Source organism: Tauraco erythrolophus, chromosome 8 (genome assembly GCF_009769465.1).
Source record: "Tauraco erythrolophus isolate bTauEry1 chromosome 8, bTauEry1.pri, whole genome shotgun sequence".
Taxonomy (NCBI): domain Eukaryota; kingdom Metazoa; phylum Chordata; class Aves; order Musophagiformes; family Musophagidae; genus Tauraco; species Tauraco erythrolophus.
Window position 1 is genome coordinate 44,007,265 of NC_141472.1, and position 18,634 is coordinate 44,025,898.

The following is an 18,634-nucleotide window of genomic DNA, read 5'->3' on the forward strand; positions in this document are numbered from 1 at the left end:
GCGGTGCGGTGCGCAGGGGCGGTGCGCAGGGACGTTGCGCGGGGGGCGGAGCGAGGGGCGGTGCGCGGGGCGGTGCGCAGGGGCGGTGCGCGGGGGGCGGGTGGTGCCCTGCCCGGGGCCGCGCCGCCGCTGCGCTGCCGCCGGCTCCGCGTGGGTGGCGGCCGCGCAGAGCGGAGCCTCCGCGCCTGCAGAGCGGCGGCGCCGGGCCGGGCCGGGCTGGGCTCGGCGGGGCGGGAGCGGCGGCGGCGCTGCGCGGGCGGGCGCGGAGCAGCGCGGAGCGGAGCATGTCGGCGCTGCGGCGGAAGCTGGGGGACGAGTACCAGGTGGTGAGCACGTCGGCCAGCGGCGGGGGGCTGCCCCCGCCCCGGGCGGCCCCGCGGGGGAAGCGGCAGCGCTTCGTGGACAAGAACGGGCGGTGCAACGTGCAGCACGGGAACCTGGGCGGCGAGACCAGCCGGTACCTCTCGGACCTCTTCACCACCTTGGTGGACCTCAAGTGGCGCTGGAACCTCTTCATCTTCATCCTCACCTACACCGTGGCCTGGCTCTTCATGGCCTCCATGTGGTGGGTGATCGCCTACATGCGGGGCGACCTCAACAAGGCGCACGACGACAGCTACACCCCCTGCGTGGCCAACGTCTACAACTTCCCCTCCGCCTTCCTCTTCTTCATAGAGACCGAGGCCACCATCGGCTACGGCTACCGCTACATCACGGACAAATGCCCCGAGGGCATCATCCTCTTCCTCTTCCAGTCCATCCTGGGCTCCATCGTGGATGCCTTCCTCATCGGCTGCATGTTCATCAAGATGTCGCAGCCCAAGAAGAGGGCCGAGACCCTGATGTTCAGCGAGCACGCCGCCATCTCCATGCGGGACGGCAAGCTCACCCTCATGTTCAGGGTGGGCAACCTCCGCAACAGCCACATGGTCTCCGCGCAGATCCGCTGCAAGCTGCTCAAAGTAAGTGCAGTGCCCACCACGCTCGCCCCGCTGCCACCGCCACTCCCCTGGGGATGTCCTGCTGTCCCCCCCTCCACGTCCCCACCTTCACGGTGCTCCAGAGCTGCCAGACCCACCACGTGCCATTGGGGCAGGAGAGCTTTGCCGTCCCTCGCTCCTGCCCGGGGCTGCCCCTCTGGCCCTGCGATGCTCTTGGGGCTCCGCGTTGGGCACCGGATTTACTCGCAACTGTCTGATTTACCAGCAGCCTTGTAGGATAATGGTTACATGCATATTTATATATTTCTGTATAATAGAAATAATAGGTTTCTCCGACAAGGAAGTGCTTTGTAGCTCGAATTCCTTGGTGTGCCTTTGAGAAGCAAGCTGTTTGTCTTTCTGGCATATTTCTGTGCTTTTGGGCAACAGCGAGTCCGGTCAGGCAGAACTTTATTTATATGGTACGCGAAGTTCATGGAAAGCAGGACGCCGGGGTCAGACGTTTAAAAACGGTGCTAATGGCCCTGTGGGTCTGGGGAAAAATGAGCCTTTCCTTGGGACTCGCTGCAATTCGGAGGGGAGCTGAAAGAAGCGTGGGGTGGGTGAAGGGGACGGCTCGGGTGACGTCTGACGCATGCAGAGCATCCCGCGTGTTTCCGCGGCTGGCAGGGGATGTGGGTGCTCTGCCCTCGGTGTGGGTGCCGTGCAGGAGCAGGCGGGGTCCCCTTGCCGGCGTGGGGGGGGACCCCCTTGGAGGGCTGCCCTGCTTCCTGCCCCACTCCTCTGGCTGCCCCCCGCGGAGGGATGCTCATCCCCCGGCTGCCGTGCCCGGATCCGGCGAAGCACAGGCGCGTTGTGCTCAGGGGCTACTGAACCTTGGAATCATAGAAAGGTTTGGGTTGGAAGGGACCTCAAAGGTCACCTAGTTCCAACCCCCCTGCCACGGGCAGGAACACCCTCCACTACAAAGTTGTCGTGTTTTGGCCCAAATACGCGTTTTCGAGGAGGGTGTTGCAGGCAGGATCGTCGCTGCGTTCGGGGAGGGCTGCAGGGAAGAGGAACGTAAAGAATCTCCGTGATTTCACTCGTCTCCTCCGTGCCGTGCCCGGATGCCGGCTGTAGCTGAGGACCGACGCTGGCGAAGATGCTCTTGCTGCAGCTGCCCTGGAGGCATCTGCCCTTCTTCTCTTTGCACAACCCGCTGGAGGCTCGGTCACGCGTTCCCCCGACACGAGCTCTCCCTGATTCCTTCCTCGCATCCGGAGTTCAGATGGATAAATGGAATGACGTGCAGCCAGCCTGGTAAGTAGTCAGTCCCTCTCAGAGGGCACCGCTGACCCCTCCGGCTGCCTGTCGCAGTGAACATACCTCTTTAATAGCTTTAAAGAAGCCAAATGAGTCTTTTCCTTCAAAAATTTTGAAAATAGCCCTTTTTATATCCAGAGGTGCCGCAGGGGGAATTTTAAAAGTTGGAGCTTAAAACTTAGCGTGGCTCCAAAAAATGTCCTGACCTTTAAATACCTGAAAAAGTGGCTTCAGAGCCACCATTTGTTCCGGTTCTGCGCAGGCAGTGCCAGGGCCGGGGGTGGGGGGGTTGGCAGCTGGTTTGAAAGCAGTGAGAAATGGAGAGGAGCCGTAAATGTGGAGGGAGAGGGAGAAGATTAATAAAGGGCTAAAATGGGTTTTTCCATAGTTGAGGTTACAGCTGACCCTGCGTGTCCCCTGCCAAACATCTGCACGGTGTGTCCCTGCGCTGCCGGGGGGGAGCAGTGCCCGGCCAGGCCTCCTGGGCAAGGGAAAAAAGGGAAAAAAACCCACAATAAAAAAATAAAGGGTTGCAGCAGGGCGAGCAATCTCTCTTGCAGGGGGTTCTGCCACGCACGGATGGGCTATTCCAGCGTGCAGGAGCACGGTCTGTGGCGGGGGGAACTGCTGCTTCGGGGTTTCCGCTTTGGTTTGCATATAACCTCACTGCAGGTTTGTTGCAAAACTGGGAGGGCAGAGCCAGTCGTAGGGCTGCTCACAGATTTTTCTGCTGAAACGCTGCTTTTTTGGTAAAAGGTTATGCTGCTTGCAAAATTGGAAATCCCAATTCACTATTTTTAATTTATTTTAATTTTTTTTTTTTTTTTTTTTTAACCCTGGTAAGCTTAGACCATACCGGAGAAAAAAACAAATACAAAGCCTTCAAAGTGACGAGTGCAAAGAGTCATTTGCTGTAATATTCACTGGTTTTAATGGATCTCCAGGATTGTGAAGAGCCTGGATGAATCTTAGAAGCCCTGTGCTTTCCCCCCGACGTTACCTCGAGTGACAAGAGTCACCCAAGGTCATTTATTTTGACAAATGCGTTGGCTCGAACAGTCGGTCGTACGCGCTCGCGCCCTGCCGGGGGTCGGATCCTGCCCGTAGCTCGGGGGCAGCTGTAAAACAATATTTGGTTTGTCTGTAACATTTTGTCTCTCAGTCTTTCTCCCAGTGCCCTCAGAGCAGAGGTGATCCCGCTGCGCGTGTGTGACGTCACGGCTGAATGACGTCACGGCTGAATGACGTCACTCCTGGTCTCACTGCAGCTGTGAAAGAGGACAGGGCTGGGCAAGGTGCCCTGGGCATCCCGTGGGCTTCAGGGGAGTGGGAGGAGGGTCCCCCCCAGCATCAGTGGCAGCTTGTGGGCGCCCCGCCAGCAGCCCACCAGTGTTCTTCCCATTGTTTTCTCCCCCCATCCATAGTTCCTGCCTGTTCCTCTGGACTTTGCCGTGTCCCCTGAGTTCTGCTTCATCTTTAACTTGTCTTTTCCATTGCTGTTCCATCCATTAAGGTGTCCGTTATATGTGAATTTTTTGCAAAATGATGGTTCTCCCTGCTTCTTCATCCTCTCTTGCGCATCAGCCGGGGGTTTGTGGCTGGTTGGTTTGGACCATGGTTTTGGGGCAGGTACTGCTGGGTGATCCTTGGAGAAGTGCCACGTAAAGCTGAAACATTGGCAGTGGTAGCCAGAGACCTAAATAGAGGAGCCAGAGGGCAGAAACAGCAGCAATTTCACAACCAGACCTTTAAAGGACTTCCCCAAACCTTTACTGTTCATAACAAAGCCTGGTGCACGCAACTCCTAATTGCGCCTCGTTGGCCCTGACCCGGGACCACCGGTGTCCTCCATCCCAAAGCTGAGCGAGGTGAACGGGTCTGAGTGTCCCCCCACGGCAGTGTCACCCAGCAATGGGCCACCCTTCGCCTCCCCTGCGGCGATAATGATGTTTTAGGGGTGCAGGCTTCTTGATGGAAGCAGCTCCCTCCCTGGAGCTGCTCCCTGCCCTGCTTACGGGCATTATTTGGTGCTTTGTGTGTGTTTTTGTCTTTTCCTGGAAAAGTAGACTTCTCTCTAAAGAGAGAACAAACAAAACCCCGCCGGCAGGATATTTATGCAGATGTGCTCTAGACGTTTCTTGGCTCTGATGTCTTCATCTAAAACCACGCAGCGTACACCGGGCTGGGGGAGCAGAGGCAGGGCTGAGAAATCGGAGTTTTCACGCGGGAAAAAAAAAACGTCAGCGCGTTTCTTCGCCGAAACTTCAGGGCAGCGAAACGCGCGATTGTTTGTTTGGGATTAGACCTCCTTCAAATCCAGCCGCCGTTCAGGGAAAATTTTAAAAATAGAAACCAAATCCTAAGCGAGGCGCATAATCGGGTTTTGCTCTGTCTGCTGCCTTTTGCTTTTTGGCTCCCAACTGCTTCCAACCCCCGTGTCCGGGGGGCTCGGCCGTAGCTGCACCCCTCGCACCCTTACGGGGGCTGCCCTGCGCCCCAGGGGCACTCAGCATCCTCCCATCCCCACTGCAGCTGCTGGTGCTGGATGTTTTACTGGGAACACGGGATTGGGTTTGTCTGGGAGCCGCTGGCATCACTCATAGGAGTGTTGGCAGTCCGGAGGTGATGACTGTGCTGGTCCCTGTCCAATGGGGCATCTACCCCCTGTCTCCCCCCAATTACATACATAGTGCAGCAGGTCTGAGTACCGAGGAGAATGGAAACTGAGTTGGTGGAAGGATTGTGCTCCTTCCCGCAAGTGTAATCGTGTTCCTGTTGAAAAAAAGTCCCATTTCAAGTCAATATGGGAAGTTTCCCATCAGCTCACAATGCCGGAGCGATGGAAACGCATCTCAAGCAGGGATTGAGCGTTGGGTTTTGGCTGCGTGTGAGGAATACAACAGTTTGCAAAACTTCTTTGTAAAATCTGAGTAGCAAATAACAGAAGATATGGTAATAAAAGTAATGAGCAGGAAGGGCTGTGATGTTCTGTTCCTGCCTGTTCATCACACGGGGAGAAGAAATGAAAGCCGGGGAGGGAGCGTCTGGGCAGGGCTGTGCCGCTCGCGGTGCTGCGCGCGGGCAGGGGACGGCAGAGCGCGGCGAGCCGGGGCGCGGGGTTTGAGGTTTCAGCTCCAGGCATGGTTTTATGGACGTGTCACGTAGGTGTGAGTTGTGGTTTATGGTATCTGAGCGGGCAGCTGTAACCAAAGCAGTGATGGCATCGCATCCCCTTCTGCCGGCTGCTCCTTCCGTGGTTGGAAGGACGGCCAGCTGAGACCTTGCCCAGTGCAGCTGGTTGGGGCTGATGTCAGTGCTCATTGGCATGTTCTGAGTATCTCAGGGAGAGATGTCCTCTCATCTGAGCCCCTGCGCAGGGACCCTGTCTGCGTGCGCCCCTCTGGGCACGGGGGTTGTGCGAGGGATGGGATGTGGAGCTGGGCGAAGGGTGGGCTGGGTGTGCTCACCGTGAGCTGGCACCGTGAGCTGGCAGCCCGGAAAGCCAACCGTGTCCTGGGCTGCATCCAGAGCAGCGTGGGCAGCAGGGCGAGGGAGGGGATTCTGCCCCTCTGCTCTGCTCTCCTGAGACCCCCTGCAGTGCTGCGTTCAGCTCTGGGGTCCCCAACACAAGAAGGACATGGAGCTGCTGGAGCGGGTCCAGAGGAGGCCACGGAGATGATCCGAGGGCTGGAGCACCTTTGCTATGGAGACAGGCTGAGAGAGTTGGGGCTGTTCAGCCTGGAGAAGAGAAGGCTCCGGGGAGACCTTCCAGCACCTTCCAGTACCTAAAGGGGCTACAGGAAAGCTGGAGAGGGACTTTGGACAAGGGTGTGTAGTGACAGGACAAGGGGCAATGTCTTTAAACTGAAAGAGGGGAGATTTAGGTCAGATCTAAGGAAGAAATTCTTCTCTCTGAGGGTGTTGAGACACTGGAACAGGTTGCCCAGAGAAGCTGTGGCTGCCCCATCCCTGGAAGTGTTCAAGGCCAGGCTGGATGGGGCTTTGGGCAACCTGGTGTAGTGGAGGGTGTCCCTGCCCATGGCAGGGGGGTTGGAACTAGATGATCTTTGAGGTCCCTTCCAAGCCAAACCGTTCTGTGATTCAATGATTCACCTTCTCCTGGTGGGTGATGCTGCGGGTCGGTGGCAGGGCCATCGTTCGTGTTGGTGGCTGATGTCCTTCCAGGGCTGCTGTGTTGGTGAGCTGTGGTTGCAGTAAGGTGTGCGTTACAAATCATTCATCCCTGCTCTGCAGGGTTTCCACCTGTTTCACAGCCGCAGGGCTGGACCGGGGTTTGTCCAGTGTGGTGCAGGGATGCAGGATGCTGTCTGGGTGCCTTGGTGATGGCCACTCCAGCGATGATCTCTCTCTCTCTCTGTCTCTGCCCTCTCTGCCCATCCAGTCCCGCCAGACCCCGGAGGGTGAGTTCCTGCCGCTCGATCAGCTGGAGCTGGACGTGGGCTTCAGCACGGGGGCCGACCAGCTCTTCCTCGTGTCCCCGCTCACCATCTGCCACGTGATAGATGCCAAGAGCCCCTTCTACGACCTCTCCCAGCGCAGCATGCAGACGGAGCAGTTCGAGATCGTCGTCATCCTGGAGGGCATCGTGGAGACGACGGGTGAGTAGAGACAGCGAACGCTCGGTGGGACGGACGCGGCCCCGCGGGTCTTGCCGTCCGCCTCCCAAAAAACGGGTGCTTCGCCCGGCGGCGTGGCTGGCTGGACCTGGGTCAAGTTTTCCTACGGAGTGACGGCGTTTGAGGGGTTTTTGGCCACGTGTCCCTTGCCAAGATGATGTGCTGCGGTGCTGCCGGCACGGCGGAGGATGCTCCGGGGCCGGTGCTGCCGGCGCGGTGCAGGGATGTGGCGGGGGGATCGGCCGTGCTGTGGTTTGCGTGGCATCGCCCGGCAGCGGAGATGGGGAATTCTCCGTGCCGTTGGAGAAACACTCCCTGCTGTTTCCAGGAACCTCCCTGCTGTCAGCGTAGCTGCCTCCTGGGTGGATTTCAGGGCCAACTCGCAGACCAGAGGGCTCCGTGTTGTTTGTTGGTTTTGGTTTTTTTTTTTGTGGAAGTGTTTGAAACCACAAACGAGTGAAAAAAAAGGAATTTTGTAAATAACTCATTAGTTTGGAAACAAAGTGGTTGTGTTTGTATACTTCTGAGTTTGTTTCTGTAAATGTTTCAGACTTAGGCATTATACACAGAACAGCAACAACAAAAAAAGGTGTTTTTTTTCTGGATCTGTAAAGCCGAACTCCTAAGCTTGCAAATTTTGTGACCTAGTTTTATAAGATGAGATGAATATTGGGTAAAATAGAGCAAAACGTCCTCTATCTTGATAAAAAATAGAGGGATGAAAGGGTTTTGAAGTTAAAAAAATCTTTAAAAATGTGAATAAATGAGAAAGGAGGAGAATATAGAGCCAGAGGGCAGCTGGGCTGGAGGAAAACCAATATCGGCGATGGTGAGAGCACACAGATATGCAGATGGAGGTGCTGCAGGTGGTGAGGAGGAGGAAGCGACCTTCGGCACATCCTGGAAATCTGGAGAGGGGCTTTGGACAAGGGTGTGTAGTGACAGGACACGGGGCAATGGATTGAAACTGGAAGAGGGGAGATTTTGATTAGAGATGAGGAAGAAATTTTTTACATCGAGGGTGGTGAGGCACTGGCACAGGCTGCCCAGAGAAGCTGTGGCTGCCCCATCCCTGGAAGTGTTCAAGGCCAGGTTGGATGGGGCTTTGGGCAACCTGGTGTAGTGGAGGGTGTCCCTGCCCATGGCAGGGGGGATTGGAACTGGATGGTCTTGAAAGTCCCTTCCAAACCAAACCATTCTATGATTCTTTGTGTTTTGGTCCAGTTGAGCCCATAAAGGACCAGCCAGAAGTGAGAGCCGAGGCCGAGCAGAAAGGAAGGTTGAGTTACATATGGATGGCTCATGCTGCTGGCATCAGCCCAGCTGGCACTGCAGGAGATCCTCCTGCCTTCCAGCCCTTCCAGCAGGGTGGAAGTCCTTCCGGATGGCTGCTGTCTCAGACTTCAGCTGTAGTACCTTGTGTTGTGAATTTTGAAGTACAATCACAGTGTTCTGTTGATCCTACTGGGAGGATATAATTTAATTTAATTTTAATTTAATTTTGAGTGAAACCTGTGCAGCCAGGACAGCAGCCTCCAGAGAGCAAGTCTCACATGCAGCCCTCTTCTTACGGTGGGTTTCTCTTGCGTCCCTGGGGTAAAATAGAAGTTTACTGCAGAGTGAAGAACTTCCTGCAGAAAGCCGCCTTCGTAGCAGTTATCTGTTACCGTCCTATCAATTACTGCATGAAAAAATCATCATCATTTTGTATCATTAAATCAAATTGAAATTGAATTGGATTTTCAAACTCGGAAGACTAGATTGGAATACGAGAACACAGTGAAAATGAATGAATTTGTACAACGATGCAGTCTTGGCGTTTGGTTCCTTTCCAAAGGCAAAGAGGTCCAAGAGCCAAACTGAAGCCGGGTAGTGATGCGTGCCCCTTCCTGTGCTGATGTCACGATGGCTGTGCCCGTTCCCGTGCTGATGTCACGACGGCCGTACCCCTGTGCCACTGTGGTCCAAGGCAGCATCCTTCCTTAGGGCATCTTCTGGGCAACCCTCCCTGGGAGCTGTTTTTTTAGTTTAGAATTGGACTCCAGCTCTACTGTTTCCCTGTGGGAACAGTTAATTTCACTGGGATGTCTTCATTCCCAGCTGGGAGATGGGTACTGAGCAGAGCAGCACTTTTGGGAAGAACTTTCCCCCAGCGCTGGATGTGCCACTTGGCTTCTGTGCCGTGGCTCCTGGCTTGGCAACTGGCTCAGAGAATCTGATAGAATAACAACACGGCTTCTGCGCATCGGCAACCTTGGGACACGGCCAATTTTCTAAAGCTGCTGCCTTATTTTTTTTATATTTTTTTTATTTTTTCCCCCAAATTGGCTTGGAAAGCATCACCACCATGGAGATGTTTTCTCACCTGTCCCAGAAGCGCAGCGCAGAGGAGCTGCACCATTGGCTCCCACGGCCACGTCGCTGCCGCCACCGAGCCGGGGCTGCCTCCAGGTCCCTCCCTGGAGCTCTGCCAACAGGAGCTTGTAGCTTATTTAACGGAAAAAGCCTTTGATATTCATCAAAGTTCTTCGGCTCGCAGGGTTCCGAGGGGGAGCCGGTGCTTCCAGCCTACGCTCCTGGTTTGTTTTCCGAGTCAGTTGTTTTCGGTGTCGGCCCGGAGAGCGCTGTGAGATCGTGCTCGGATCTACAACAGCCTTTGCAAAGGGCCGAGTTACTCACATGTCTCCTGTGCCCCGTGGAGATGATGATCTGGCCCCTACGTCAGGAGTTACACAGCGAGTAAGTGATAACGAGTAACGAAAATGTTTATTTCATGGGATGCTCCCAGCGCTCCCTTTCTTCTGTTCGTGCTGACGTGACAGAATTTGCCTTTAGTCTGGAACTGAACGAGGCAGAAATACCTGTAAAAAAATGAATGTGGACTTGTGGTTCAGGAGAGGAAAAATAAGAGAGAGTTGAAGTCACTGGAAGGATCAGCGGGTGGATTCGGGACAAACCATCTCACTTTGCCATTCTCCATGTTATTCCCGTTCCTGTCCTCCGGTGTTGCTGTCTGGTGCATGCCAGGGTGCAAATGTCTTACAAACTATAAAAAGTATTAGTAGCAATGAGTATTTCTCACTCTAATATAGCCCTTGTAGTTGTAATAAATAGGGATTTAGGCATCCCAATAACATTTGATTTGATTCAGCTCTTTTGATAGGGACTTAGAGCCTCTTGGTTTTCTCTAGCAGGTGCTTATGAAGATTTTTATTTTTTTCCTTTAACTTTGTTTTCTGCTTTAATCAGTTGACTTTTGATATGCAGTGTTACCAGGGGGTTTAGAGAATTGGTAAATATATACAATAAATCTTGTTTTGACTGTCTGCAGGGACAGTAAAGATTTTTTCAGAGAAGTCTAATGAGTTCTTTAAGCAGGATCTTCTTGCTTATAAATCCCACTTGGCTGATTAAAATCACCATTTCCGATGCCTTCTCTCATTAAATCATATAAAGATGATTTCTCGTAGATGCCTCCTAACTTGATTAAGTTAATTTACTGCCTCATCACTGAAATTTTAATTTCTGGAAGTATAAACATTTCTTTATGCTTTCCTTACCTTCCTTAATTACAGCTTTTAGGTTGTCTGGATAACAACAGGTGGTAGGAGGGAAGGCAGCCGGGGTCTTCCGACCCCCCAGACCTCCACGGGGAGAGCTGCAGGGCTGAGATCCGCAGAACCTGAGGGGGGGATCCCGCTCCAGCCAGCCCTTTCTTCTGGGAAAATGAAGCAAAATATCTCAACAGATAGATATTTTTTTTTTTTTTTTTTTTTCAGGAGGTCACAGGAGGGGTGACAGCCACGGATGCTTTAGGTGACTCTTCCCTACCTCCTGCGTGACCCGCAGACCGAGACTCCTGGGTGGGGAGTGCTCTGAGGTTGTCCTGGGAGCTTTCCTTGGGAATGCTGGAGGATGCTCAGCTCTGGGCTTTAGGTCATTTCTGGGTTTTGGAGCATTAGTCGGCAGCGGGGGAGTTTCACAGCTGAGATGTTCAGATGGCTTTTCAGAGCTCCAAGGTGGTTCTGATTGATAAGGGTAATTGCTGATCATTTAGGATCATTTCTGATACACGTTCAACCCCACCGTTATTAGGGTAACGTGTAATTTTGAAGAAGGCTCAAAGTGTTTATTTTCAAAACCTGTAGTCCTGGTTTCACATTGTCGTGGTGGAGGATTTGGAGCTGCGTTGGCAGCAGCCCTTCCCGGGGAGGGGTTCACAGGGAGAACAGGCTTTGACTCTGACGCCGGGTGTCCCTGCTGGGGCTTTGCCTCTGCCCCCGTTGGGGGTACGTCGCCTTCCACAGCTGCTGTGGTACCCCGTGACCCACTGATGAGCTGCCGAAATGGCTAAAAAACCAAACAGTCAACACAAACCTGAAACGTACCGAAACCCAGCAGGAATGGTGTGTGCTTTTTTTTCCCTTTTTCCCCCCCCTAAAGCTGATAAAATAGTCACTTAAAAATCCTGTGCTCCTCGCAGTTCAGCAAATCTTTTTCCAACGCAGCCGTTATGTAAGATCCATCAGTGGAAAAACCAATATTTGTTGGCAGTGTGGGCAAACGCCTTCGTCACTGCCGGAGCGTGGCTGTGCTGAACCCGGGACCTCTGCCCCTCGCGTGGCCGCTGCCCGGGGCGGCACGGCCGAAGGGCTCAGCTGGATTGAAAAAGAGGGGGGAAAAAAAGGCATTTTTTGATGCTAATGAAAAGGTGTAAGGTTCTGGGAGAAGGTAGGAAAAGCGTGTGGGTTGTGTGCTGGCTCCAAGGGAGAATGACTGGCAGGGAAGAGTTTTGGTGAGCGCATCCCTTACGTAACCCGTGGCGTTTCGGTACCGCAGCCCCGGCTGCGCCAGCAGCAGCTCCCCGGAGCGCTGGATTTCACTGCAAAAAGCCACCTCTTTTTTTTTTTTTCCTCTTAGATCTCTTTGGAGATAGAAGAGAGAAAAATGGTAGTGCTTTTAACCTGGAGCTCTGCAGGAGCTTCCCTTTCACCACGTATAATCCGAATAACCGGTGATTCATCAGAAGTCGTGTCTGTGGGGAAAAATCCTTGTTCGTGCTTAATCCCACAGAATACATCCTCCTGCCGGCGCAGACGGACCCTGTCATCTGCTGGATGACAGACCATCATCCAGCTGATGTCATGGACCCTGCCATCGCTCTGCCCATCTCATTCAGGTTTGATGTGACTAAGCACGGGAGGGCTGCGCCCCAGCTCCTGATCTCTGGGCGAGCGACACGTGCAATCATCCAGAAAACTCCGGAGCACTAAAACTTGATCTCTGAGACCAATCCGCCAGGAAATCGAACGTGTCTGGGAAGGAAAATAGGAATACCCGGTTCCACGCGAGTCCCTTCGGTTTGGTGCGGGGGGGCCGGGACAGGAGCACCCCGGTGGGGTGGTCGGAAAGGTGCTGGAGGCAAAGGGCTTGGGTTTTCCAGGGAGCGAAGGTGATGTGGTTGCAAGGGGTGTTGCTTTCTCATGCTGGGCAGGGAATACTTCGCTCCTGTAAACCCAGCAGCAGGCAGGGACCGGGGGATGCTGCTCGGCTAAATATAGACCCCAATCGCTCCTCTCTGAGAAATTCATAAATGGATAAGAAAACTCGGCAGTGCTCAAATCGCCCTGATTCTCTCCTATTTTTTTTTATGTTAATGAGCATACATTGAAGGTCTTGGTTTTATTCTTCTCTTCTCACCGTTGCTGCTTCTTGTACTGAGTTGTGTAAATGATTTAGTGACTTTTCCTGTTTCTGCACAGAAAAAAGTGCTGTCTACTCCAGCATGGACCAGGCGAGGCCATGCCGTGTGTCCGTCCCCCAGCCCCTTGGCATACCGCTGCACTATGGTGTTCTTTGTAGGATTTCCCTAAATTTTGCAGTGGTACCATGACAAGGAATGATCTGCCCAGGGACATAATGGGCGGGTTTGGATATCTGCCTTGCATGGAGTTTCCGTGGGATTTTCTCAGCTGGTGAGCACTTCATTTGGACGTTAATAAAAAATTTCAGAAATAGTCTTTAGGAGTGTCCAGGAGGCATCTGAAGTGTCAAAGATTTGCCCATGTTCCCGAGAAGGAGATAAGCAGTCGTTCCCTGTGTGCTTTGGTTATTAACAAAGACTTTCCATTCGCTTTAACTTCTGCATAATCACTTATGTGGACTTTGAAAACTCGTTAAAATTTTTATAGGTGTTTTATTCCATATTGGAATCACTGAAGTGACGATATTTCACGATCCCTCCCGAGGCTGTCGATGTCATAAAGGCACTAGGATGAGTTTCAACTTTCAGAGAGTCTCTTGCTGCTTTTTGGTACTTAGCGGGTCGTTTTTGTTGACTGATACTGGACCAGACCACAGGGTGATAATATAGTGTAATAAATATAGTGTGTCAGTATAGGTAAGTAATTATGTATGAATATAGTGCATTCAGTCCTGTAGAGGGGTAGATGAGGTGGACACTTCTGGCTGATGCACAAAGCTGTGGTCCGTAGCGTATAGTGTATTTTTAGCAACCAAGTCCCTGGAAGTTCGTTCTGGTTTAAGTTTTTTCTCATAGTGGAACCTCGATTTTGAAACTATGCCAATTCACCAAAGTGTCAGGAAAGAGAAAAAAGGACATTTTTGCTTTTCCCCCCACTGTTTCAAACGATGCACATACGCCAGTCCCGTCCGCACGTGCACCGCGGCGGGGGTGGGTGGTGGTTCTGGTTTTTGACACAGGGACTGCTGTTCATCTGGGTGCTGTTTGCACCCAAGCAAACCTGGTATTTGCCATCATGGCACTGGCAGTCAGAATTAGGCCGTGCCTCTGAGGCACAGAATGCCCTGAAGTACCCAAAATTACCTTTTTCTGGAGGACCACCCGGCCGCCCATGTTCTCACCGTAGGTGGCGTGTCTTGGCGTGGTTGGGAAGGCATCAAACAAAGCCTCAAGACTTCGACGAGTGCTTTCAGATAACTCCTTTGAGTACTGGTGAGAATTCAGCTTCCAGGACTAAGTAGGAAGAAGGTTTGAGGTACCAATAGAAGACGATTGTGTAGCAGGTTGTTGATAAAGACCCATCTCCAAACATATTGATGACGTACCTTGCGTAACGCATTCGATGATATGTCCCATACGTGTATCTTAATTTCTGCTGTAGTTAGAGAGAGGTTAGTTGGTGGGAAAATACATGGACAGTATCTGGAGTTTGTTTCATTCTGAGAAAAAAAATGAAATAAGGAGCTGCGTTTCACCCTTTTTAAACTTAATGTGAGCTCCTCCCACCTTGGGATCTTAAATGAAGTGTATGTCTAAGTATGTAAGGCTGTGGCCTTCCCAGTGGGAGGGATGGGAGGAAGAGTCCTCTGGGATGAGGGTGGAGGGGAGGAAGGGCAGGCAGGACCATTTGAGAAGGCAGGAACAATGAAATTAAACCCATTAAACTTAGTTAGGATAAAGAATTATCTGCTGACTCTGTTTCTTGTTGGGCTGCATCTTATTAATCACGGACTCTCTTGTCTTCGTTGCTCTTGAGAACCCAGTCGGTGTAGCCTGGCCTTTCCCTGGATCTGTAGCTACTGGGGAGGTGCCTGAGAGGATGGTGGAGTTTGGGTCATCCTGGATCCTGCGATGACAGTCCCGGTGAGGAGGTGGGAACATCCCCTGGGTGAGAGCATGGGCCAAATGGATGTCCCGTTGCCCGTTTGTCTCTATTGTCAGAGCTGAGATGAGTCCCTAGAGCTGCCCCATTAGGAAAAAAAAGTGCTTTTCTTTGGGAAGGAAGGCAGGACCTGCAAGCGAGAAACAAAATCTGCATCCTACGTGTCTTGTGTTGACGTTGGAGTTGAATTTGGAAGCTGTTTAAATGTTGGAAGTCATGGGGTTCATAGAAGAAAAATTATGTCTTTGAGATACTTAGCTGGAAAAAAAAACCAATGAGGTGGTGTTTCCTGATCACTGCTGGGAAATAAGGAGAGATTTGCTGTACCGTACTTGACAAAAATTCTGCCTTTTAGGTTGAGTTTATGATTATTTCTGTATATTTAACAGCCTTCCTGCATCACTTGTAAAATTTCCAAAGCCCAGTCGGACAAGGAGGAAGGTTTTCCCGTCCGCGGGCGGGGAGTGCCGTGGTGCTGAACGCCGTGGGTGGGTTTTCTGGTGTAATGCTCAACATTGTTCTTCACCACCAGGTGCCCTCTCTGAGAAGAGAGCTTTGTTGTGCTGGTGACAAAGGGAAGGGTTGGTATTTATTCACCCACCGGTTTGGTGCCCTTTAAGATGTATCCTAGAGCACCCACCCTCTGCTGGGCATGGTTTTCAAACACCAAATTTTGTCTTTTTCACTTAATATTGAACAAGCCGTGTTGTGCTGACTCCTCCCCAGTTCTCTGTTGTCTGAGATACCAGCTCACCCAGCGAGGCAAGCAAAGGAAACGTCTTACCTGGTCACCCAAAAATCCCTGTTTTAAGAATCTGATGTTGGCAGATTTGTTTTCTGCCCCCGGCGAACGTGAGTGCCCACACGCTCTTTATTTACAGGTAAACTAATGAGAACCACAGGAGAGGCAAAACAACAAACTGTTTCTGTCCTGAAAATACGCTTACGGCGTGGAAATGCAGTTGTGGCATGAATTTCCTCATGCCATGTGCGGGGCAGGGCGTGGGCATCAGCCTGGAGAAGAGAAGGCTCCAGGGAGACCTTCCAGCAGCCTTCCAGTACCTAAAGGGGCTACAAGAAAGCTGGAGAGGGGCTTTGGACAAGGAAGGGCGTGTAGTGACAGGACAAGGGGCAATGGCTTTGAACTGAAAGAGGGAGATTTAGATTAGAGATGAGGAAGAAATTTTTCACTCTGAGGGTGGTGAGGCACTGGAACAGTTTGGCCAGAGAAGCTGTGGCTGCCCCATCCCTGGAAGTGTTCCAGGCCAGGTTGGATGGGGCTTTGGGCAACCTGGTGTAGTGGAGGGTGTCCCTGCCCATGGCAGGGGGGTTGGAACTAGATGGTGTTTAAGGTCCCTTCCAGCCCAAACCATTCTGTGATTCTATAAGTGTGATTTCACCTTCGGAGCTGGCAGAAGCGATGACTCGGGGTGGGCGATGGGAGCTGCCCGTTCTGTGGCTGATGGGTTGGCAGCTCTGCCTATGTGGGGATTGTGCCAGGCTGAGAGTCGAGCCCCGTGGTCGTGCCAAGCGCTTGGTAAGCATTGCGTTCTTTGTGTTTGTAAATGCCCACGTGGCCTTTCCTTTTACAGTTTAATAGGTGATGTTCTGGATTTTTCCATAGCTGGGAGGAGGGTCAGGAGTGTTTTTCCCTGTGCTCCATCGCATGTCTTTAAGAGGAGGGAGCCGGCGCTCCCCGGAGCGGCGCACACTCCGCTGCCGGAACACTGCCGTGGCCGCAGTGTTGGGATGGGGTCTCTGGTCCCCAGGGTGCTGGGGAGCAGCGGGGGGGGCACTGGGGCTGCTCTGCTTTAAAGAGAGTATTTTGTGTATCCTGTTGAAGTCTTAGCCACTATTTTTATGTAGCGACTTACTTCCTCTCCTTAGTTAATGTATCAGATCACCCAGCAACACAGACTTTCCCTGGCTGGTTATCCTCAATGAATCCTTGATGATGTTGCCAGTATTTTTTGTCAGCAGCCAATTGATACCTCTTAAGTATTATTTAATTTTTAAAAAAAAATATTCAGCAGGGTGCCTGCCTCCGGCAGATGTTCTGTCTGCTTAAAACCTGGGAGAAACACGCAGCCGTCTTCTCCATGGATACCTGTTACATGTCCTGGATACCTTTGTGCTCACTAGTCTTTATTTAGAGAGCTACACGATGGGAGGTTTTTACTAAATATTTCAGCTCACAGCAGCTCCCTCCCGGGTGGTTCCTCATGCACTTGCTCACCTAAGGGATCACGAGTTGCCATCCAGGAAAAAAAAAACAAATTAAATATCCCCGAAACCACTCCCGTCAGCCTTCTGCAAGCCCGAGAAGAGCCCCTTCTAATATCGTGTATGTGTTCAGAGTGCTGAAGGATGCTTATTTTTTTTCCAAAGAGCTTATCTGGGGTTTGCTTGCTCTGAAATAACGTGATATCCTGAGCTGTTTAGGTGGGCTGGGATGCGGCGGAGACGTGCTGCTCGGGGAGGGCAGTGGTGGCGAGCCCGGGGGGCTTGTCTGCCTGCGGCTATGACTACAAGAAGTGTGGCCAGCAGGTCGAGGGAGGGGATTCTGCCCCTCTGCTCTGCTCTCATGAGACCCCCCTGCAGTGCTGCCTTCAGCTCTGGGGTCCCCAACACAAGAAGGACATAGAGCTGCCGGAGCGGGTCCAGAGGAGGACCCAAAGATGATCCGAGGGCTGGAGCACCTCTGCTATGGAGACAGGCTGAGAGAGTTGGGGCTGTTCAGCTTGGAGAAGAGAAGGCTCCAGGGTGATCTTATTGCAGCCTTCCAGTGCCTAAAGGGGCTACAGGAAAGCTGGAGAGGGACTTTGGACAAGGGTGTGGAGTGACAGGGCAAGGGGCAATGGCTTTAAACTGAAAGAGGGGAGATTTCGATTAGATCTAAGGAAGAAATTTTTCCCTCTGAGGGTGGTGAGGCACTGGAACAGGTTGCCCAGAGAAGCTGTGGCTGCCCCATCCCTGGAAATGTTCAAGGCCAGGTTGGATGGAGCTTTGAGCAACCTGGTGTAGTGGAGGGTGTCCCTGCCCATGGCAGGGGAATTGGAACTAGATGGTGTTTAAGGTCCCTTCCAGCCCAAACCGTTCTATCATTCTATGAAATACTATTTCTGGCACAGCTCAGAAGCACCCTGGGAGGAGGGCTGGGGGGTGTGGGTCTCCACCCATGTCACACCTCACACCCACCCACCCGGGACCCAGCACCGCTGTGGGGAGGGGAGGGGAGGGCTGCACTGGGCTGCAGCCACCACTTTCAGAGGACGGTCAAGCATAACGCCAAAAAGTGCATTTTTTCCCTTTATTTCAGTAAATCATCGTTTTCTGAATCAAGATTAGGAACTTTTATTCTTGTTGGGTGACCTGCCGTGCTCACTGCCTGCCCTCCTGGCAGGGTCACAGCCGCGCCTGAGCTGTAATTCTCTGCTTCCAGTTATTTATAACTTTCCAGTCAATTAACTTCCAAGACTGGAGTTTTTCTTGCTTGGTCTTTGCTTGGAGGAAAATGTATTTTGGCAAGTTGGTAGACAAAAAAAATCATTGCATTTTTGTGGATTGTGCATTGATGGTGCACAGCTGCACATTCCCGGCCGGTACAGACAGCTCTTGGTAGGCAGGGAGCAGAAATGCACCAAAAGAGGTAGAATTAACATTGCTAAAAGATAGGTTTTTTTCTTAGTCTGACCTGATTTCAATCTGCTGTCATGTAGGACTTGCTAAAGAGTTCCTTAATTGCCTGAGGATCCCTAAATACTGAGAGGCGTTTCATAGCGTGAAGCAGAATTTCCGATGCATTTCCATGGAATGATGCTTAGAGCTCATGGAATTTGCCTCAGAAGTTCTGGAAAGTTTCTGTTTTCTTAAAAAAAAAATAATTGTCTGCTATCTAACAATTAATTTCTTAGTGAAAGCTGGGAAGAGCCTTGCTCAGTGTTTGATATCCGGTGCCCACAGCGTAGATGCCTCTTGATGGCGATTCTTGTTTTGGATTATTGCCGTAAGGAAAACTCACTGGGCTGATTTTTCCGGCTAAATACGGCCATTGGAAGAGTTGTGACAAGCCTTTGCTCTTTCCTGTCTGCCTACAGCGTGGAAG

At 52.1% G+C, this 18,634-nt stretch overlaps 1 protein-coding gene across 1 annotated transcript in view; it reads left to right on the forward strand.

Annotated features, from left to right (window-relative positions):
- Nucleotides 1-284: 284 nt before the first annotated feature.
- The window catches only part of KCNJ3 (potassium inwardly rectifying channel subfamily J member 3), a 40,708-nt gene continuing 22,358 nt past the window's right edge, over nucleotides 285-18,634 (forward strand). Inside the window, exons 1-2 of the mRNA XM_086615403.1 lie at nucleotides 285-962; nucleotides 6,649-6,865. Coding sequence (XP_086471529.1) covers nucleotides 285-962; nucleotides 6,649-6,865 — 895 coding nt within the window. The remainder of the gene's footprint in view (nucleotides 963-6,648; nucleotides 6,866-18,634) is intronic.